Genomic DNA, 23,655 nt, shown 5'->3' on the forward strand with positions numbered 1-23,655 from the left:
GAATCTATTTGGCTTTTGAATCTATCATACAATTGAGTAATGTCATGAGTTTCAGTGCCAATGTGATGCAAGATATGTAGGTGTACGTCCCAACAACTGTATCAAGCAACACTTTTTTGGGCACCTTGCAGCAGAAAGCATGCCCATCTTGCTAATCCAGCCTATACTTGCAAGTCTCAGAATGATTAAATTCATCATTAGATGTGATTTATTTAATTTGGACTGTCCTAAGAATTGGACAATTTAAGATTATCAGTCAGGCTCTGTACATGCTATAAGCTACATGTATTAAGCACACAGGACACTAGTTTATTTAGGCAAAACATTTCAGACCTACTCTGCACCTTATTCATTGGGGAAGAAGTTTATTGAGATTACCAATCTTAGCTTGGCCAGGGATTTGGCATGGGAATGCAATCTGCTTGGTCTGAGAGTTGAGGTTGACTGTCGGTTGTTTCAAAGGGGCCCAACCATCTTCTCAAAATGGTGTCCCATTTTTCAAATCTGTTACTTGAATCCTAATTCTGACGGGTGAAAGTTGATAAGCTTCGACTTGTCTCCTTTTAGCAGTGTTGTGGTAGTGCAGATGTTCATTGATTTCACATTGTTAAGTACCATTTACGATGACTCTGACACTGAAGCAGTTCTTGTCCATTTGCAGCAAGACCTGGACAGCATTTAGGCTTGGGTTGATTAGTGACATATAATATTGCATGGCACTTGTGATATGAATGACCATTAATTCTTGTTGAATCTCTCCATGGTACTCTAAAGCATAATCATTGCAGAATCTCCCACTGTCAACATCTTAGTATTGCCATTGACCAAAATCTGAACTAGACCAGCCATAGAAATACTGCGGCTACAAGAACAGATCAGTGTGGCTAGGAATTTTGCTGGCAAGCCTGCCATGATCTACAAGATTCAAGTCAAGTATGTGCTGGAATAATACAACTCTAATAATACTCCAAAAACTCAATGCCACACAGGACAAAGCAGCCCACTTAATTGGCACCACACCTGAAACATGTCCTTGCCCCGACTGTACGAATTAGGAGCAGGACTAGGACACTTGGGGCACATGAGTCTGCTTTGCCATTCAGTAAAATCACAACTGATGCGCAGACTCCACATTTTTGCCTAAACCCAATAACTTTTCACCCTGTGTTTACAAGAATGTATTTACCTCGGCCTAAAAATATTTAAAGCCTCTACTTTCACCATTTGAAAGATGCACAAACCTCAGATTTTAAAAATTCCCTGCGTATTTGTCTTAAATGAACATCCCCTTATTTGAAACAGTGACTCCCAGTCTGGATTGGCCTGCAAGAGGAAGCATCCTTTCTGCTTGCACGCTGTCAAGATCCCTCAGGATCTTCTGTGTTTCAATCAAATCACCTCTTACATTTTTAAATTCCATTGAATAGGGGCTTAACCTGCTCAAAGCTTACGAGGAAGATAAGAGCTTTGGTATAAAGGGCAACATGTTAGCCTGGATAGATGATTGGCTGGCTAGTGGAGAGCAGAGTATGCATGATTTGGTCCTTGTCTAACTGGCAGAATGTGTCTAATAGAATCCTGCAGGGCTCTGTGTTGGGACCTCAAATGTTTACAATTTACATCAATATCTTACATGAGAGGAGGAAAAACATAGTAGTGAAGACATCAAAGTAGATCGGAAATTATGTTGTGAGGAAGTCGTAGACGGAATAAGCGGACAATATTTGGCAGATGGAACGCAATGTGGGAAAATGTGATGTTGTTTACTTTAGTAAGAAGAATGAAAAAGCCGAATATCATTTAGATAAAAAAGGATTGCAGAATTCTGAAGTGTGGAGGGATTATAGGTGTTTTGATGCATGAGTCAAAAAAAAATTAGAATGCAAGTAAAGTATGTAATCAAAAAGCTAATGGGATGGTATACGGTGCTACCAAGCAGCACCTGTTCAGCAATAACCTGCTGAGTGACACCTAGTTTGTGTTCCACCAAGGCCATTCAACTCCTGACCTCATTACAGCCTTGGTTCAAACATGGACAAAAGAGTTGAATTCCAGAGGTGAGTGGGAGTGACAGCCCTTGACATCATTTGATAGAGTGTGGATCAAGGAGCCCTAGCAAAACTGGAAACTATCCAGTAGTTGAGTCACACCTGACATACCTGAGATGGTTCAGGTTGTTGAAGGTCAATTATCTCTGCTCCAGGAAATCTCTGCAGGAGCTCCTCAGGATAATACCCTAAGCCCAACCATCAATGCTTCATCATAAGGTCAGAAGTGGGGATATTCTCAGATTTACACCATGTTCAGCACCATTCGTGACTCCTCCGATACTGATCAGTCTGTGTTCAAACACAACAAGATCTGGACAGTATCCAGATTTGGGCTGACAAGTGGCAAGTAACATTTTGTGCCACACAAATGCCAGCTGATGACCACCAATAAGAGACAATCTAACCACTGCCCCTTGACATTCAATGGTGTTACCATTGCTGAATCCCCCACTGTCAACATGCTGGGAAGTATAATTGACCAGAAACTCAACTAGACTCACCACAAGTCATTCATTATCTGACTTGGGAATATATCACCATTTCTTTACTGTCGCTGGGTCAGAATCCTGAATTCCCTCCCTAAGAGCACTGTGGGTCAACCCACAGCATGTGGATTGTAGTGGTTCAAGAAAGCAGCTCACCATCTCAAGGGCAACTAGGGATGGGCAATAAATGCTGGCCAGCCAGCTATGCCACATCCTACAAATAAATATTTTAAAAATATCTTTTACTTCAAGAAGAATGGAACATGTAAGTAAGCCAATGTGACACCTTTTTATTTAAGAACGCAAGGAGTCAAAAATCAGATAACTGTAAGCTAGTTGGGAAAATGTTGAGAATCTATTAGAAAGGAAACAGTAGCAGATCATTTGGAAGTACATAATATGATAAAGCAGAGTCAGGATGTGAAATCGTGCCTGACAAATATTGTATAATTCTTTTGAGGTAACAAGCAGAATAGATAAAGGAGAAGCAGTGGATGCAATACATTTAGATTTTGATGTTTGGTAAGATGCCATGTATTAGGCTACTTTATAAGGTAAGAGTCTATAGTGTTGGAGGTATTGTAGTCAATATGTATGGTGGAATAACTAACTAAAAGGAGGCAGAGAAATAGGATAAGGGGGGCATTTTCAGGATGGTAACCTGTAATGGTGTGCCACAAGATCAGTACATATTATTTACAACATGTATTCATGACCTGGATAAGGAAAGTGAATCTATTGTAGCCAACTTTGCGGATGACAAAAATAGGTGGAAATGCATGTGGTGAGGACGATGTATGCAGATAGATATAGACAAGTTAAGTGAATGGCAGAAACTTGGCAGTTGGAGGTAAATGTGGGAAATGTGAAGTTATGCACCAAGGTAGGAATAATAGAAGAGCTGAATATTATTTAAAAGGAGTAAGACTGCAGAAAGCTGTATAATAGAGGGATTTGGGGGGAATCCTCCATGAATTAGATAAAGCTAGAATCTAACTTCAGTGGATGTTCACTTTATTTCAAAGGGAGTACAGTATAAAAATATAGAAGTTTAGCTAAAACTACAAAGACACTTGTCAAATGACGCTAAGACTATGAACAGTTTTGGTTTCCTTATCTACGGAAAGAAATACTGGTTTTGAGGCAGTTCTGACAAGACTCACGAGGCTGATATCAGATATGGAAAAGAAGTAGAGTAGGTTGGCCTATACTCATTTGTAAATAGAAGAATGATAGGTGACCTGATTGAAACATGCAGGATTCTTGAAGGAATTAATAGGGTAGATGCAGAAAGGTTGTTTCTCCCTTATGGGAGAACCTAGGACCACAAGGCATAACCTCAGAATATGGTGTTGTACATTTAAGGATGAGGAGGAATTTGTTCTCTGTGGGGTTGTGAATCATTGGAATTGTTTACCATTGGAGCTGTTCAGGCTGATTAAGTATATTCAAGGCTGAGCTACAGTATTTTAATCCGTAAGGGAATCCAGAGTTATGGGGAAAAGTAGGAAAGTGGAGTGGATTATCAGGTCAGCCATGATTTCATTGAACGGCAGATCAAACTGGATAGGCTGAATGGCCGACTTCTCCCATGTTTTACGAACTTATGGTAAGAATGTAAGCTTCAGTTACACAGGGCATTGGTGAAACCGCATCTCAAATACTGTATGCAGTTTTGGTCGCCTCATTTAAGGAAAGATTTAAATGCAAAAAAGGTGGTTTACAAGGATAGGTTGGTTATGCTGAGCCTATTTCCATTGCTGTTTAGAAAAGTGAGGGGTGACTTGATACAAGTATATAAAATCTTGACAGGGTGGATGTGGAACGGATGTTTCCTCTTCTGGGGCAATCCAGAACAGGGAGCATTTAAAAAAAAAGTCATCCTAGAGCAGGGTAAAGGCTAGTAATACTGCAGTGAATAACTCCCCTCCTGACTCCCCAAAGCCTGTCCACATCTACAAGACACAAGTTGGGAGTGTGATGGAATATTGCCCACTTGTCTGGATGAGTGCAGCCCCAACAGCACTCAAGCTTTACACGATTCAGGACAAAGCAGCCTGCTTGATTGGCACCACATCCAAAAGTATCCGTTCCCTCCACCTCTGCTGCATTGCAGTGGTGTGCACGATCTGCAAGATGCACTGCAGAAAGGTCCTCAGACAGCGCCTTCCAAACCCATGACCACTTTCATCTGGAAGGGAAAGGGCAACAGATACATGGGAATGAACAGGGGGCATTTGGAAAAAAAAGTCATCCTTTGAAGACATGAGAATGTTTCCCTCTGAAGGTTGATAAATTTGGAACACTCTGAATCAGAAGGCTATGGATAAGGGGGTTATTGATATTTCTAATACCAACATGGATAGACTCTTTTTAGGCAGGGGAATCCAGGATTATTGGGGGTGGATGGAAATATGACATTCAAAAAACCAACCAAAACAACCATGATCTATTGAATTGCAGAATGGCCAAGGGGGCCAAATGGTCTACTTTCCCTATTTTGTGTGCTTGCGTAACCTTTCCTCAGAAGACAGCCTACCCATTTCAGTATTAGCCTAATAAATCTTCGAAGTTGCTCCGATACATTTACGTTTTTAAATAAAGGAAAACAATATTGTACAGGATGCACTGCAGCAAGTGACGAAGGTTCCTTTAACAACACTTTTCAAACCCATTACGTCTACCACATAGAAGGACAAAACTAGCAGGTGCATGGGATGATTACTACCTGCAAATTTCTCTTCAAGGCATGCGCACACTGCTGTAGTACTTGAATCAGTTCAACAAAAATGGCTCAATGCCATCTTATCAAGGGCAGTATGTGGATGGCTAACATATGCTGGCCTTGTCAGTGCTGCTCACTTCCCATGAGAAAATATAAACTATGCATGACATCAGTTTCTCCACATTTGATAATGGCATCCAATTGTATAGATTGTTTCCAGGGCAATTGTATGAGCAGCAATTCTCCAGTTAAATACTGGGAAAGATAAACTACTGCTTTTGTTCATGCTGTAAACTCTCAACTCTCTCTCTTCCAGCTAGTGACTCTGTTCCTTTTCCTGACAATTTGAGTAAGTCAGCCTGTTTGCAAACTTGCCGTCAGAATTGAACCTGAAATGAGTTTCCAAACTTATTTTGGTAATGTATTTTCCCTGGAGTGTCGAAGGCTGAGGGGTGAAGTTATAGAGGTTTATGAAATCATGAGGGGCATAGATAGGGTAAATAGACAAGATCTTTTTCCTGGGATAGGGGAGTCCAACACTAGAGGGCATGGATTGAAGGTGAGTGGGGTAAGATATAAAAAGGACCTAAGGGGCAACTTTTGCATGCAGAAGGTGGTGGACATATGGAATGACCTGCAAGAAGAAGTGGCAGAGGCTGGTATAATTACAACATTCTAAAGGCATCTGGATGGGTATGTGAGTAGCAAGGGTTTAGAGGGATATGGGTCAAGTACTGGTAAATGGGATTAGATTAATTTAGGATATCTGGTCAGCATGGTCAAGTTGGACTGAGGGTCTGTTTCCATGCTGTACAGCTCTTATGACTGTATAACCTGTATAACTTCACCCTGCTTCTGCTCCTGAGACCCTTGTGCATGTCTTCATTACCTCTGCTTTGTTCTAATGTACTTCTGAATGGTCCTGTCATATTTGATATAAATTTGAGGTCATCCAAAGCTCTCTTCCTTGGGTCTTAATTTGGACAAAATCCCCGTTGCCTTGTTGTTCATGTCTTCCCAACCGAATTTGGCTCTTGATCAAGCATTATGTTTTATAATGCTTTTTAAAAAATTCTTTCATGTTCTTGCTCGCTCTGTTATCTCCTTCAGCCCACGTCCCTTGGTGAAATCTGGAGTCCTCTAATTCTGGACTCTTGTGCATCTCTGATTTTTGTAGCTGGTCCTCATTTGCCTAGATCCCAAGCTCTGGATTTGCCTCTTTGCACCTCTCTGCCTCTTTACTTTGCTCATTTTAATATTTCTTAAAACCTACTTATTTGACAGATGGCTACACTGGTAGCATCTCCTTGTATGGTAGGGTTTTTGAAGCACCTTGGAACATTTTATTACTTCAAGCATAATGTATTAATAAAATTTGTTCTTGTTGAGTGCCAGTTTAAAAACCTGGAAATTTGAAATGAGACCTGTCCGTTCCAAATTTAATGATGGGATGAGGGGCCCATCCACTTGCTTGGGTCCTTTTCATCTTTATTCAAGTCAGTTATTCAATGCCTTTGGTTGTGATTCTGTTTTTAATCACTGTTAGCTAATTCCCCTGAACTGTGTAAACCTGGCAGGTGATAGAAGGAAGCAGTAGTTTCTGGTGCTTAGAGCATTTCTTTGGGGTGGAAATACCAGCCATCTGTCAAATAAGTAGGTTTTAAGAAATATTAAAATGAACAAAGTAAAGAGGCAGAGAGGTGCAAAGAGGCAAATCCAGAGCTTGGGGTCTAGGCAAATGAGGACCAGCTACAAAAATCAGAGATGCACAAGAGTCCAGAATTAGAGGACTCCAGATTTCACCAAGGGACGTGGGCTGGAGGAGATAACAGAGGGAGCTTCCATATCTTTCCTTTTCCTCAATGGAAATTAGCTGCTCCCATTCTTACCACAGTGGTTAATGGAATCTTTTGACCATTCCATTTCAACACTTCTTCTCTTGCCCCTTTTATTCTCTCCCAGAGCACTAGTCGTCATCTTTGTATTTGCCTTCCTCCATACCAGCCTCCATATTGAACAGTTGGCTGCCTGCAGGTGATGCTACTATCGAGTGCCTTTCCATTTTACAGTTTTGAGCTATATAGCTGATTTAATATTTTGATGCAATAAAAATTATAGTATCCTGATCACATTTCAATCTGAAACACACTTCCTTTGCATGGCAGCTTTTGATGCAAATGCAGGCGATGCAACTCCTGCCCTTTACCTCTTATTTTCCCACTTCCTAATCCATTTATTCATAGTGAAACCTGTCCTATCAACATAGTACACTGTTTTGGCCACTCGTGACTCAGTCTCCTATGCATTGGAGAGACGAAATGCAGATGGGATCAATGCTTTGTGGTGGAATACTTCCATTAGTCTGCAAATAGTGATCCTGAGATCCTGGTTGCCTGCCATTTTAGTCTGTTTCTGATGAAAAGTTATCAACCTGAAATGTTAATTCCTCCTTTCTCCACAGATGTTGCCAACTCTGCCAAGAATTTGTAGTGTTTGCTGTCTCTATTTTAATTCTCTGCCCCACTTTAACTTTGGCTCCCTATACAGTTTCAGTAAAGTTGCATGTATGCCTGTGGGGCCATACCTCATCTTTTTAGTTAGATTCTTTTATAGCCTTCTGAACTAACATTGGATTCAATCATTTTAGATCATACCTCTCCCCATTTTCTTAGATTCACTTATCAATTCACTTAGTTCCTGTAGATCTGTCTTTATTTCTTGCTGGGGCCATTCCTTTCGCCCTATATGCCTCATTCTTGCTGCCATTTGATATTTTTTGTGCGTATTTCTAGTCTGTAGCAACCCCCGATGCACCTGCTGAAAACTATTACACATTTCATTTTTGAAGTTCTGATGATGTCATCAGCCTGAAACATTGACTTGATATTTCTCTCTTCAGATAGAGACTAGCCAAATTTGCTGACTATTTACAACATTTTCTGATTTATACCAGTGCAGTATTTTGCACTTATTTCTGTTGCAGTTAACCTGAGTTTACCCTTTTTTCTGAGAGTTTACTGAGTCCTCTCAAATCAAATTTACTTCCTGTGTCTTTAATTATTACCCTGATAGGCATATTTTCTTACCTTGCTCGCCTTACTGAAGCCAGGTATTCACCTAAGCCTGGACTTATACCAACTAGCAGCACTAACTGATTACTTAAGTTACAATGCAATCTTTACAAATAGACTAATTACCCTCTCGGCTACAACAAACTTCTTAACAGCCTGCCTCAATCTCTCTCTTTTGATTAGAGAAGGACGGAAGGATGGAAACACTATAATACAATGTGTGGGGCTTACTGTTCCTTGACACTGGGTTCTCCCTCACTCCGCTGATCAGTTGTGGTGACAGAGCCTACTTCTCCCAGAATTCATTGGAATTGTTTAAAAAGAAACAGGATTGAGTTTGTATGTTCTTTTGATTTTAGCAATTGATAATTTATCCTGAACTGGTGAGAGAGAAAGTCTCTTCTGTGTACTGAACATAAAAGTGTGAAGTAAGATAAAAGAATATTGGATATGTGCAAATCTAATGTGAGCTGACTACTGGGCTTGGGCTTATAGACAAAAAATATTTTTAAATTGACAGTTTTGGTCAGAGGACTCAGCCCATATGACAAGCAGTGTTACGCTGTAGTATTTCAAAGAATTATATGGAATGTACAGCACATTAAAAAGTATCAGCTTTTTTCTCATGTAAGGTCTACGAAAGTTGAGGTGGAATAGAGGAAACTTGCCCTGTATGTGATTGACCAAGACATTGGATCATCTTATCTGCAAAGGTGATCAAAAGAGTTGGGGATTTGAGTTATGTAAACTACCTAAGAAGCTTTGTATTTTAGTTTTTAATGTTTATTGTCCGTGAAAACAAGTGGTTGTGACCGGAATGTTTAGCTGTAGAAAAATTACTATCCCCATCTATGCTTGTTTATTTCAGGGATGCTATTTTCAAATTGAAAATCTTAAAAGAAAATTCATTCTCGTAATGTGGCATTGGTGATGATGGGGGGTAGATGATGTACCCTGCTACTTTTGTTCTAGTTTTAGAATTTGTGTGTTTTAAGGGGCTGTGGTGCATCCTTGTAGATAATGTAGTGTAGATAGGAAATGTGGGTGGTAAAGAGTGTGGATGTTTACCCAGTGGATGGGGTCATAATCACAGTGATTATTTTTGTTTTGAGCTTCTTGGGCTACTTCCATTTCTAGCAAGTAGAGATTGTTATATTAATTTGGGCCTAGGGTAGTCTGGGCATGAGCCATTCCCTTCAGCTTTTTGTCTGCAGTAGTATCCATAGACTTCATGTAACTGTTCATGTATTAGTTAGATGTTGGAGATAGTTATTTAGTTAGTTAATTATTGCCTGGAAGATTTGCACAGGTGTTGGTCACTACTTATATGACCAAGCCTGAATGTTGTCAGGAGCTTGTATTAAGCAAGTATGAACTGTTTTGTTGTGTGAGATAATGTTGTCTGTTAGTAATCAACCTTTTGCCTTCCAATTTTATGGAGAGATGATTATTGAAGCACCTAAAGATGGTTGGGCCTGGAATACTGCCCTGAGGAAATCCTGCAGTGATCTTTTTGGGATTGAAATAATTCATTAGAACTGTGTGTTCATTCAGATGGATGATTGTGATTTTGATGTACACTTGCGTCTGCTTTGATGTTGACACTGGGTGTCTGAAAATGTTCAATTTCTGATCACAAGCATTTTTACACTGAAATTGAAGCAAGATTTGTCACCAATGAGTGTGATACCTATCTTCTTTTCAAGTCGTCATCAAAACTGCTCAGTTCATTCCAGATTCAGTTGAAACTGGCATGGCACTGGAAGACCCCCCTCATTGCTTCATGTCAATCTTGCAATTGATGAAACTCTTCTATTAGATGTGATACAAAATTACCACCTATTGGGGAGAATTTAATATGATGAATGGAGATGGTAATAAATTGTGTGAGAATTTGTTTTCTGTTTTCGCAGTGATGACATGTTGACGTTTTTACTGAATATTATGAGATACAATAGTTGAAGGATAGTGAGAATAGTTTAAGCTGTTAGCCATTCTTTTCAGGGCTGGGATAACATTTTAAATTAGTTGTAAATTCTAAAACATTTAAGATGTATCAGTTATCAATTCTTCTTAATGTTCCTAATGTAGGGCAACCCAATTGAACAAATGGGTATGAAGAGACCTCAGCTATACGGGATGAACAACAATCCTTATTCACAGCAGCAGCATCAACAGCAGAGTGGACCTTACCCTGGGCAGTCATATGGACCTCCTACACCACAACGTTATCCAGTAACCATGCAGGGCAGAAATCCAAGTAACATGGGAGGAATGCAATACTTACAGCAACAGGTAAATGTAATACCATTTTCAGATTATTGTAGCTCTCTGTTGTAGCTAACAACTTGAAATCAGGTAAGTCATTTAATAATGGGAATGGAAAACATTGCTTGGTTGTGGTGATTTGTAGATTCTCTAAATTGTGGGGTGAGGTACACTGGAGACAGCAGAAAATAGCCAATGTATAATGGTAGTTAGATCAAGAGGCATAGATAACCAATACATTGTGAAATTTGAATGATTTAAAACACTCACTTAAATCTCTAGTGAGAAACTGCTGCCTTGTTTACCATGCTTCTGTCATTTCTAAAACCACCAATGCAGTGAGTTTGTAATGAACAAGGGGGTGGAAATGTTCCTTTTTTTTCTCTCATCAGAGGTGTCCTCTGTCTTCGTAGATGTAAACCATTACGTTGGTAAATGAAAGGATTCAAGAATACAGCAACTGCAAGTATCTAAATCAGAAATACTGTAAAGTGCAAGCAAGGAAGGAAGTAAAGAACTGAAGCTTGTTGCTTTATAATACTCCTATGAAAGGATTAGTATTTGCAAATAAACCAATCCAATTCTTAAGTATTAATTTAGTTATGATCAGTGGTTAGCACTGCTGCCTCACAGCGCCAGGTGCCTGGGTTTGATTCCAGCCTTGGACAAGTGTCTGTGTGGAGTTTGCACATTCTCCCCGTGTCTGTGTGGGTTTCCTCCAGGTGCTCTGGTTTCCTCCCAAAATCCAAAGATGTGCAAGTTAGGTGAATTGGTCATGCTAAATTGCTCACACAGTATCCAGGGATGTGTAAGGTTAGGTGCATTAGTTGGGGTCAATGTCAAGTAATGGGGTAGGCGAATGGGTCTTGGTGGGTTATTCTTCGGAGGGTCAGTGTGGACTTGTTGGGCCAATTGGCCTGTTTCCATACTGTAGGGATTCTATGATTCTTCAGTGTTCATTGTTTTAATTGAGGGAAACTGTTTGAAGAAACTATATTGGACTGTGAAGGTCAAAATTAATTGCTTAACAATCCAATTACTCTAGTATTCTAAGTGAACTTTGTATCTGTTCATAATTTTAAATTAATGCCCATAACAGACAGGAAGATTTTGATTCTTGCTTGAATGCAGTTCATAGAGTACTCAATGCCCTCAGTATATTGTCCAAATGGCTGTTCTTTAGCCCAGAATGTGTCCTGACTGGCAACTCAATTATGGGGTTATTTAGAGTCAAGAGTGGGGTGCTGGAAAAGTACAGTAGGATCTGTAGTATCTGAGGAGCAAGAAAATCGACGTTTCAGGCAAGAGCCCTTCATCGGGGTTATTTATCACTGCTTTCTGATGGGGACTTATCAGGTAATGATTAAAGTCTGGAAACTTTTTAACAACTTACCAAAGTTTTACTTGAGAACAATAATTGCATCTCCTAATGTCACATCATGTGAAGTCACATTGAATTGTACCTGACTCTTCTGGTGTCTGTGTCTCAACAACACATTTCTTTCACCAAATCAGGATTGTGAGTAGTTGAAAAATTAATGGGCACTTACAACCAAGCTGCCACAATTTCTCACTATAACAGCTTCCATATGATAATGTACCTAATCTTGTTTGCATTGCTGATCTGTGTCTAATGTACTGTGAGACAAAAGTGATAATTTTTGTATGGTGCTGTTTATGTTTCAAATGTTGAATATGAAACATGAACAAATATATTAATACCTGATTTGCATTATGCATTTCAAACTACAATAACTGAACTGGAATGTTAATATAAACCTGAAGCTACGCTACTTAATAGGTTCCCCTAATCAAAAAGTTCTAATTTGGGGAAAATAAACTTTGATTAGTAATGGAAGTCTCTTGGTATGTGTGATGTTGATCACAGACTGTATTCCATGTTGCTGACAGCTCTGATGATAAATGAATGTAGCACGAAGTATCCGTATATATGAAATAGGGGGGGTTTATTTTTGTTAGAAAAGCAAGTGGTTGCTATTTTTAAGATATATTTTGCATAATCTGCATTTTTTTTTCATTTTAATAATTCCCTTCAGTTTAACAATGCTGCAGTCTCTTGATGTTTGAATGTGGCAATGTTTATTCTAGAATAACTTAGTTTGAAAAGTAGTTACTTGACTCTGATGTCATATCTAGTGAAATATGAATACATATGAAATATTTAGGAATGCCAAATACTACTGCACTCTCAATGTTCATTGACTTGGATAATTCTGGGACTTGCTACTTTTTTATTTACTAATCTAAGATTTTATTAGTAGTATCTGGCTGATCAGCAGTGATTATTTATTTGATACATTTGGACCGCAGAACAAATCATGAACTATTAAATTCATAACCTAATGCCACAACGAAAAGAACCTTAAGGTTAAACTCAATAACTGATTATAACTTGCCGGCTGCGATTTCCTCGATTTTAAAATATAAGAATTATAATTTCTTAAAATATGATTGTGCTTGTAGAGTATCACTTATTTTCTGAAGGGGAGTTATAAATTGAACTTTTTGAGCTCTCTACCTTGCGTCCCACAAATATTCATGTATTGCCATGTTCCCGAAATGGCTGATCTCAGAAAATCTTATAACGGCTGAACATTCAGTGGTTTCATCACCTGAATGTTATTACCACAATGAGTAGCAAAACGTACAAACTTAGCTGAATGTGAACAGGTATAGGAAAATAAATCAAAATGTGTTTTTATAAACCTTGTTGACTGTAACAAATAGGTATTGTGGATGATGTCTTTGCAATTTAGTTAATGGTGTCTCAAGATTAAGATGATGTGAAGATGCATGCACATGGATACTTTAGCATGAAGCTGCAGATCCTTTTTCATCTGTGTAAATTACAGTAACGGTATTTTAACTTCCATTAGTTCATATGTTTGTATCGAAAGTGCTTGTTGTGACTTAAGAAAATAAACGTAGCAAATTAGCAGATAAAGTAAAATAGTGAAAAATTTGAACTAATCCATTTTGGCAGGAAGGATAGATCAGTTTACTATTTAAATGGAGAGATTTCAGAACTCAGTAATTCAGAAGGATCGGAGTGTTCTGGTAGATGAAATACAAAAGTTTGTTTTGTAGGTACAAGAAGTGACTATACATAGGAAGGAAATATAAAAGTAAGGAGATTTTACTGCAGTTGCACAAAGCATTAATAAGATTCTATCAGGAGTGTAGTTTATCTGGTTATAGAATCAGAATTTTACAGCGCAGAAACAAACCCTTCAGTCCAACTCGTCCACGCTGACCAGATATCATAAACCGAGCCAATCCCATTTGCCAGCATTTGGATCACATCCTCTAAACTCTTCCTATTCATGTACTCATGAGATGCTTTTTAAATGTTGTAATTATACCTGCCTCAACCACTTTTTCTGGCAGCTTGTTCCATACACGCATCACCCTGTGCAGGGATTTAAACCCTCAAATCCATGTGACATCCTTGTAAATCTTTTCTGAACCCTTCTCAAGTTTAATAACATCCTTCTTATAGTATAAGACCAGAATTGAATGCTGTATTCTAAAAGTGGCTGCACCAATGTCCTTTACAGCTGCAACATGACATCCCAACTCCAAACTCGAATGTTATGACCACCATGTCTACCTGCAACTCCATTTTCAAGAAACCATGCACTTGCACCCCTAGGTCTCTGGCAACACTCCCCAGGGCTGTATCATTAAATGTACGAGTCCTGTGTTGATTTACCATAACATTTTAGCGACTCTTGGATAGGCACATGGAAGATAGTACAATAAAAGGTATGTAGGTTAGTCTGATCTTAAATTTGGATAAAAGATTGGTACAACATCGAGGGCCGAAGGGCCTGTACCTGTACTATGTTCTATGTAAAATGCAGCACCTCGCATTTATCTAAATTAAACTCTATCTTCCACTCCTTGGTCCATCGGTCCATCTGATCAAGGTCCTATTGTACTTCACTGTCTATTACATCACCAATTTTGGTATCATCTGCAAACGTGGTAATCATTCCTCCTATATTCACATCCAAATCACTTATGTGAATGACAAAAAGCAGTGAATACACCACCAATTCTTGTGGCACACCCCTTGTCACAGGCCTCCAGTCCAATTAAACAACGCTTCACCACTACCCTCTCTCCTACCTTCAAGCTAATTTTATTTCCATTTGGCTCGCTACCCCTGGATTTTGTGATCTAATCTTGCGAACCAGTCTGCCATGTGGAACCTTGTTGAATGCCTTGCTGAAGTCCATATAGGCAATGTCTACTATTCTTGCCTTAATCAATCTTTATCACTTCTTCTTCAAACAATGCAATATAGTGACACACAATTTCCCATACAGAAAACAGTGTTGACTCCCTGGTTGTCCTTGTCTTTTGAAATGCGTATAAATCCTGTCCCTTGGAATCCCCTCCAACAACATGCCCACCGCTGTCAGGCTCACCTGTCTATAGTTCCCTGGCTTTTCCTTACCATCTATCTTCAATAATGGCACCACATTAACCACCCCATCTGTGTCTGTTGACGATGCAAATACAAGAGGCTTAGCAATCTCTTTCCTAGCTACCCACACCTGATCAGCTTCAGGGAATTTATGCATGTTTGTGTTTTAAGATGTCCAGAAATGTCCTCTTCTGTAATATGGACATTTGTCAAGATATGACTGTTTGTTTATTTCCCTAAATTCTCTAGCTTCTATATCCTTCTCCACAGTAAATACTGACAGACAATACTCGTTTAGTATCTTGTCAATCTCCTGTGGTTCCAAATGATAGATGGCCTTATTGATCTTTAAGGGGCCCTATTCTGTCTGTCTCTCTCTTTATTCTTTTGCCCTAATGTATTCGTAGAATCTCTTTAGATTCTCCTTTTGGACAAAGCTATGTTATCTTCCCTTTTTGCCCTCTTGATTTCTCTTTTTAAGAATACTCCTACTGCCCTTACACTTTTCTAGGGAGTCACTCGATCCTGGCTGTCTATATCTGATACGTTTTCTTGATCAGAGCATTCCCTGTGCCTGTCAGCCTTGCTCTTCGCACGGTCTCTGGAGTCTCATTTCTAAAGACCTCCCACTTTCCACCCATCCCTTTACCTGCGATAGCCTGTCCCAAACAACTAATGAAAGTTCTAACCTACTACTGTCTTACTTGGCCTTAGTTCAGTTTAGAACTTTTGTCTCTGTTTTTAAAAAAAAATAGAGGATATAATTGCACTGGAAGCAGTTCAGACAGTGTTCACTTGGGATGAAGGGCTTATTTTAACAAGAAGGCTTTACACAGATTGCAGTTCAGAAGAATGAAAGGTGATCTTATCAAATTCTGAAAATACTTGACACGGTGATTTGCTGAGAGCATGTTTCCCCGTGTAGGAGAGGTTATGACTAAGATATCCTGTGTCTCAAAAGCAAGACCTCTTATTTTTAAAGTGAAATGAGGAAATTTTTTTTTTAGTCATTTAGTCTGTGGAATTCTCCCCAGAAGTCAAAGCAGGCTTGATCAATGAAATTTTTCAATATTGAGTTAGATGTTTGATGTGCAAGGAAGTAGAGGGTTTTGGGGGAGAAGATAGCAAGGTGGAGTTGAAACTACAACTAGATGAGCCATGGTTTTATTAAAGGCAGAGTAGGTACAAAGGGTGAATGACTTGCTGCATCCTAATCATATGTTCAAAAATGCACTGAAGGGAAAAGGGGAACGTTTGCTCGCTGATTGAAGCATTGCTATGTGTAGATCAGTTGTAGATCAGTTCCTTTTGAATTGTATGCATGTAGAGGATATTGAGGTTTCACCAAGTAAATGTAAAGTGTTTCTTAATGAAACTGGTGCGGTTGGGTTAAGTTGTGTCTATGTGTTATATTTTACTCTGTAAATACATGCAAGACTGAGTAAGGATTGGCTTTGGCACTGTCCTTCTCTGGCTTTTCAGCATTAGAACATTGTAGCAGAGAATGTGTCTAAAGGTAAAGGTTAGAAGCATTAAAAAAAAATTACAGTCCTGGTTGCCTTTGTGAAAATTGATAGAAAACAAGTATACTTTGTAAGGAAATGGTTATTTCCAATGTTCTCAGTTTGTTTCAAAAGACCAGTGGAAGAATGAAGTGAACATGAGGACAGTGATTACACCCCTATGAAAGAGAAAACAAAATATGCTCTTTGCATTATTGCTTCCTGCTAGAAGTATTTTGAGAGCTGAATGCTTATAGTTGGATACTAATAAAGGTTTTGGATCTTCTACTGGAGTTTACACAAAAAACTATTGATATGAGTCAGTCTAGTACAAATACCAAATCTTATAAGGTTATATTTTGGGACTGTCTCTATTAAGGTGGAGGAATGAGGAATGATCTACTCTGACTTCTAAACTTTGGCTTGCTTGTGAAAGATTAGTATGGCTTGGCTTGTTTTACTGGGGAGAATGCTTACAGAAATGAATATATTGCGCAATGATGAACAGTCTGTTATTCTCCAAATCTGAGGGAGGTATTATTAATATAAAGTATATAATTAGTTGTACTTTAATCTGACTATTCAGTTTAAAATCAGAAATGAGTTGGTGATCTAAATGATAGCTCATTAGCAAGTCGTCCTATCTGTGCAAGGCCTATGGGATTCATGTGACATGGAGACCGGCTTTGGGTTGTAGATTTTCGTTTTTAAAAAAAATGCCGAACAACTCAGCCAGGGTCAGTCAGCAAATAATAGAGAGCAACAGCTTTCCATTGTTCATCATGTAGCTGGGAGCTTGTGCTCGCATTGCTGACCAAGATTATGAAGGCTCAGACAAAGGTGGAAGGTTTGTCTAGAGCTGAGCGAGAGGAAGGAATCTCCAGGGTAATCCACAGTATGAAATCTATTTTGGGGAACAGAGTAATCCAGCTGGAAATAATAAGAGGAACTATGCATAACATTGGTTTCTGAAAAATGAAGTGTCTAATTAAGGAACAAAGTAAACTGTAATCATGGAAGGAAATTTTCTGTTGGTTTAAATGTTAACCTTTAACTGAGTGTAGGTTGAAAGAGTATTTAGGCAATGTTTTTAGTTTTACATTACAGTGAAAATCTTAAAATATTGTTTCTTCCATCCTTTTGTTCTGGGAGTTAAAATATCTTTTAAAAATATATCAGTTTTTATCAGGACCATAGTACTTGGATAGAGTTTGGAAAACAAATGATTATTCAGTGGAAGGATATAATTTTTTTTTAAAAGATTGTGGGAATATAATTTGAAGATTTCAGTTTGATGATGCCATTCAAATTGGTGAATTGTGCCAATTGTTTTTAACTGATGGTGATTCTCAGAGATGAACTCTGTTGAATCAAATCTCTGCTACCTTGAAAAATGTCCTGGGAGGAAACAGTTATTTTCAAGAGTGTTAGTGGAACAATTTGGATATTTTTTTCTTGCCCCAAAGCATAGGGGACTTGATAATTGCTGGACTTCAGTTATGCAAGTCCAGTTATGGAAGCAGGTGACAGTGCCATGGAAGGAGGAAAGCACCTTCAGCCAATCTGGCGATTATATCTGAAGATAGAATTGGAACATCATTAACAGGTAATTGAATTCCAGTACTACTCAAGAAACTGTTAAAAGGTGTTTGAGTACTTGAAGTATCTTGCAGGAGGCAGATATGAAGTTAAAATATTGTACTGGCCACAAGAAGTGTAGTCTTGTAATTAATATGTTCATCGTGGACTTAATCAATTGTGCAGTCTACATTATGGTAGTATGTTAACAGATTGGTTAAAATGTTATCTAGATTCACTAGTAAGGATTGATGCAAGGTTAAGGACTGTGAAAGTACCATTTGCTGTAGATAAAAAAAATGCCGAACAACTCAGCCAGGGTCAGTCAGCAAATAATAGAGAGCAACAGCTTATGTTATCTAGATTCACTAGTAAGGATTGATGCAAGGTTAAGGACTGTGAAAGTACCATTTGCTGTAGATTTGAGGTCCCTAAGGAGAATTGTAAGTTCATCTAAAATTATTGGAATAAGCCACAGTTTCCAATATTGATGTAGTTAGTCTCGACTCAACTTTTTCATTAGTGAGATATCTTTGCTGTTATCAGCTGCAATTTGACAGAGCATGATGAGGCAATTATTTTTGGAAAGTCATTGTATCTACAGTTTAGTGAATCGTTACATTATGTAATTTAAAATCTGTTTTTGGTCAGTACTAGACAAATATTAATGACGTGCTGTTAAGAATTGGAAACAGAGCAAATTGTTCATTTTAATAAACTCAGTAGTCTTAATGTTAATTAGAGAGATTGTTCACCCTATATGTCAAAGATTTTAAAAAATACATTACTAAACGTAGTAGGTCATAGAGTCAGAGTTATACATCGTGGAAATAGACCCTCAGTCCAACCTGTCCATGCTGATCAGATATCCTAAACTGATCCAGTGTCATTTGCCAGCTTTTAGCCCATATTCCCACTCTCCGAAACCTATGCCCTCTAGTTTTGGGCTCCCCTGGGAAAAAGACCTTGGCTAGTCACCCTATCCATGCTCGTCGTGATTTTATAAACCCCTATAAGGTCTCCCCTCAGTCTCCAATGTTCCAAAGAAAATAGCCCCAGTCTATTCAGCCTCTCCCTAAAGCTGAAACTCTTCATTCCTGATAACATTCTTGTAAATCTTTTCTGAACCCTTTCAAGTTTAACAAGCCCTTTCCCATAGCCAGGAAATCAGAATTGAACACCGTATTCTAAAAGTGGCCTCACCAATGTTCGGTGCAGCCGCAACATGACATCCCAACCCCTATATTCCGTAGACTGGCCAATAAAGGCAAGTATGCCAAATGCCACCTTGACCACCCTGTCTACCTGCAATTCCATTTTCAAGGAATAGTGAACCTGCACGCACAGGTCTCTTTGTTTGGCAGCATTCCCCAGGACTTTACCATTAAGTGTATAAGTCCTGCCCTGATTTGCCTTACCAAAATGCAACATTTCGCATTTATCTACGTTAAACTCCATCTGCTACTCCTTGACCCATCTGGTCAAGATCCTGTTGTGCTTTGAGATAAATCATCTTCACAGTCCACAATGCCACCATGTTGGTGTAATCTGCGAAGGTACTAGCCAAACCTCCTAAAGTCACATCTAAATATTTATATCAATGACAAAAATCCATGGACCCAGTACTGATCTTTGTGACACATCACCTCCAGTCTGAAAAATAACCTTGCAGTGCCACTACCCTGCCTCCTACCTTCAAGCCAGTTTTATGTCCAATTGGCTAGCTCCTTCTGGATTCCATGAGCTCTAACCTTGCTAACCAGTCTACCATGATGAGCCTTGTCAAACACCTTGAAGTGTTTGAGTATATGAGGCTATTAAAAGACAGAGGTGGAACTTGTAAAATCTATTAAAATGTAGTGGAAAATACCATGAAATTCTATTCCAAGTTTTCCATTGGCATGTGACTTTAATTGGGGTAGTTTTAATTGATCTATATGATGGGACATACAAAAGTTTTATTCTATGACAATACTTAGTAAGGGCAAAAGAGACAACTGAAAGCAAATTTGTGGAGAAAGAGATAAGGACTGAACTTGAACACCAACAAAATTCTGACTGGCAACTTTCTTGTTTTGCTAAAGGTAACATCAGAGGCTTGTGTGGTACATAAATATTGTGGTCATGGATACAGCAGAAAGTCATTTCTTTAATGGACTCATGCAGCCATTGAGGAAATATTGCATAAAATGTTGCTGATCAATTAGACTGCAAGTTCACATCTGACCTGGCTTGGATGGTTAAACAATCATGCGAAGAATTCACTCCAGATGGTTGGAGGATATAGTCCATGTAAAATTAGTTGGTAGATGAAATCCCAATTTATTATGAGATTGGTCCCCTTACTCCTGTAAGGAATACAAATTGTTCCTTGTTCTTGGCATGTCTGAATGCTTCACAGGTGGGAGTCAGCTTTGGTGAAATCCTGAGGTTTAAATAAAACTTGGAGAGCTGTAAACTGTAATGTCTCTTAGAAAAATGCATAATGGAATTAGACTATTCAAGATTGCAAAAATTCTATTTGATTCCTAACTTATTGCTTGCCTTTAAGTTGTTGGTCTGTGCAAAGGAGTCAAACATTGATTGACTCCTAGCATTAACTGAAGTTAGATTTTCCAGAAGAAAGCATTCTTTGAAATGGATGTCAGAAGCCTTAACAGAAATAGTTTTGAGGAATTTAGTAATTTCTAACGACCTTCCTTGCTTACATGAGCGATTCAGCAATAATATGCAGAAGCAAACATTCACTGATAGTGGTGATTTGAGCCAGATCAGATTTAGGCCAAATGCATCGATGCAGTAAGAAAATCATAAGAAGTGAGTTCAGAGATATCTGTCAATTAAAACAGATGACATAATTGAGGAATTATAATAGAAGAATTAACTTTAGGAAGGCCTGAGGTATGGTCAACAGATGTTTTAGATGCCACTTGAAATACCACTGTGTATTTCAAAACTGTGTATTTCACCATTGTCAAAAATAGAATAACAAGGTTTGTAAAATTATGCATGATACAAGTGTTGGAAGGAGAAGATGGTAATGCTGATCAAACAGATAATGTAAATAGTTACAGGAAATTTCAGCCACGTAGTTGTGGTTAAGGACTCAATTCATTTGTACTGGGATGTATGTCAAGTGTGTGTGTAGTAGATTGGTTAAAATGCTATCTAGATGGTTTCTTTAAATGGTAAGGGCCAAAGTAAGATTAATGAATTTGAGAGTTCCACCTATGTCAGGCTTGGAGATGACAACATGTAAAAAGAAAGATGATTCCCTGTAACATGGCTACAGTAAACCATTTCATGAGCACATGTTGTGTAAAGTGAAACAGATTTGTTGATCAGGTCATCGATGGAAATTGCTTAAATGAAACTGGGCATGGAACATGACATGGCAGTTATTCTTGGGACTTCTGTTGATCTACAGTTTACACAAGACGTTGTGTTTCCTTAACACGTTCTAACTTCTGTAATAAAAAAAATCAAAAGTTCTTGGCATCAGGAATGGAAGTTTTTAAAAGAGAAAAACACTAGTTAATTTAAAACTACAGTTTGCCCATCCATCTTGCAAGTTAAAAATCCTACTAAGGATGCAGTAACAAACGATGAGGAGAACACTAAACTTACAGAAAGACCAGTGATAATTGAGATATATATAAAAAAAAACTTGCCATCACAGCCCATAAAGGGTCTCCTAAGAGAATGAGTTGTAGCAGTTGACTTGAAGGTATATGATAAAGGGAAGAAAAATTATTACTATGTACTTCACAGACTAGATTTGGTCAGTTTACAATAATATCTAGTTAAGAGAAATATAGAAGATAGGAGAGGTAGGCCATTCAAACCCTCGAGCCTTCTCTGCCATTCCGTATCATTATGGTTGATCATTTGAGCTCAGTACCCTAATCGCAGCCTTGCTCCATATTTGTTTAGCCACAAAAGCTACTTATACCAGATCCTTGAAAAGTGTATAGTGAATTCCACAGGCTGACCACTCTCTGGGTGAAGAATATTCTCCTCATCACAATCCTAAAAGGTTTACCCCTTATCCTTAAACTATTACCACCTGGTTCTGGACTCCTTTCTGCATCTAACTTGTATAGTCATCGAATTATAGAGATGTACAGCATGGAAAACAGACCCTTTGGTCCAACTCATCCATGTAGACCAGATATCCTAAATTAATCTATTCCCATTTGGTAGTCCTGTCAGAATTTTATAGGCCTCTGAGATTCCCCCGTCCCATTCTTCTGAACTCCAGTGAGTAGAATTAGAATTAGGTTTATTGTCACGTGTATTCAAGTTAGAAAGGAGCAGGCATACAGTGAAAAGTGAATAATTTGGGCAACACATGACACCATCTTAGGTACAAAGTACTGGGCACAAATCTTAGGTACAAAAAATCAGAAATAAAATAAGTTACACTACATTATGTGTGTAGTATAAATTAGGAAACTAAGAAATAAAGCTAAATAGAAAGACATTAGTTTTTCTATAAGGGTTTCCATATGGTCTGACCAGGCTCCACTGTTTGCAACCAGTAGCCATCTTCTTTCTGGGCCTGCTGGCCGACATCTCTGTTCTGCTGCAGGCCAGTGGCTCTTCCCCACTTTGCTTTGGGCCTGCAAGCCACTAGCTGTCCCCATTTTGCTCTGGCCTTGCTGGCCAGCCTCTCCACTCTGCTGCAGGCCACTGGCTCTCCCCACTTCACTCTGGGCCTGCTGGCTGCCCCTGCACAGCTCTGTGCCACTGGCAAAAGAGGAAAAGACAAGGAAAAATAAACATGGAGGGGCGGGGAAGGAATGGATGGAGCGGGCAGGCTCCGGCTGCCATTTTGTTAGTGGGATACAATCTTAACTGACTCAATCTCAATCATGTCTTCCAAAGAATTAATTTGGTAAACCTTTACTGCACTACTTCTATAGCAAGAACATCCTCCTACAGATAAGACCAAAACTGCATGCATTATTCCAATTGTGCCCTCACGAATGCCCTGTATAATTGAAGCAAGTTCTCTTTTTTTTCTGTGCTTAAATCTTCTCATTATGAAGGCTAGCATACAGTTTGTCGTCTTTATTGCCTGCTGTACATGTGCACTTACTTTCAGCAACAGGTGAAAAGGATACCCAGGCCTCATTGAGCATTTACTTTTCTCGATTTGTAGCCATTCAGATCATCACCTGCGTTCCTATTTTTGCTAGCACAGTATATAACCTCATATTTATTCACGTTATGCTGCATCTGCCATGCATTTGCTAACTAAATCAGTTTGCTGAAATCATACTGCAATGTCTTTTCATTTTATAAGACCATCAAATCTGTTCCACTATTGATCATGGCTGACATGTTCCTCAGCCCCATTCCCCTGCCTTCTCCCAATAAGCCTTGATTCTATTATTAATTAAGAACCTATCTACCTCTGTCTTAAAAACACTCGATGACTTGGCCTCCATAGCCTTCTGTGGCATTGAGTTCAGCAGATTCACCATCCTCTGGGTGAAGAAATTCTTCCTTGTCTAAAG

The 23,655-nt window shown here is 38.8% G+C and overlaps 1 protein-coding gene across 2 annotated transcripts in view; it reads left to right on the forward strand.

The window, feature by feature from the left end:
* Window positions 1–23,655, forward strand: part of arid1b (AT rich interactive domain 1B (SWI1-like)) — a 583,262-nt gene that overhangs the window by 48,503 nt on the left and 511,104 nt on the right. For both annotated transcript variants that reach the window (XM_043696151.1, XM_043696152.1), the window contains exon 2: window positions 10,424–10,627. In XM_043696151.1, the coding sequence (XP_043552086.1) occupies window positions 10,424–10,627 (204 nt within the window). The remainder of the gene's footprint in view (window positions 1–10,423; window positions 10,628–23,655) is intronic.

The sequence above is a fragment of the Chiloscyllium plagiosum genome, chromosome 9 (genome assembly GCF_004010195.1).
Source record: "Chiloscyllium plagiosum isolate BGI_BamShark_2017 chromosome 9, ASM401019v2, whole genome shotgun sequence".
Lineage (NCBI taxonomy): Eukaryota > Metazoa > Chordata > Chondrichthyes > Orectolobiformes > Hemiscylliidae > Chiloscyllium > Chiloscyllium plagiosum.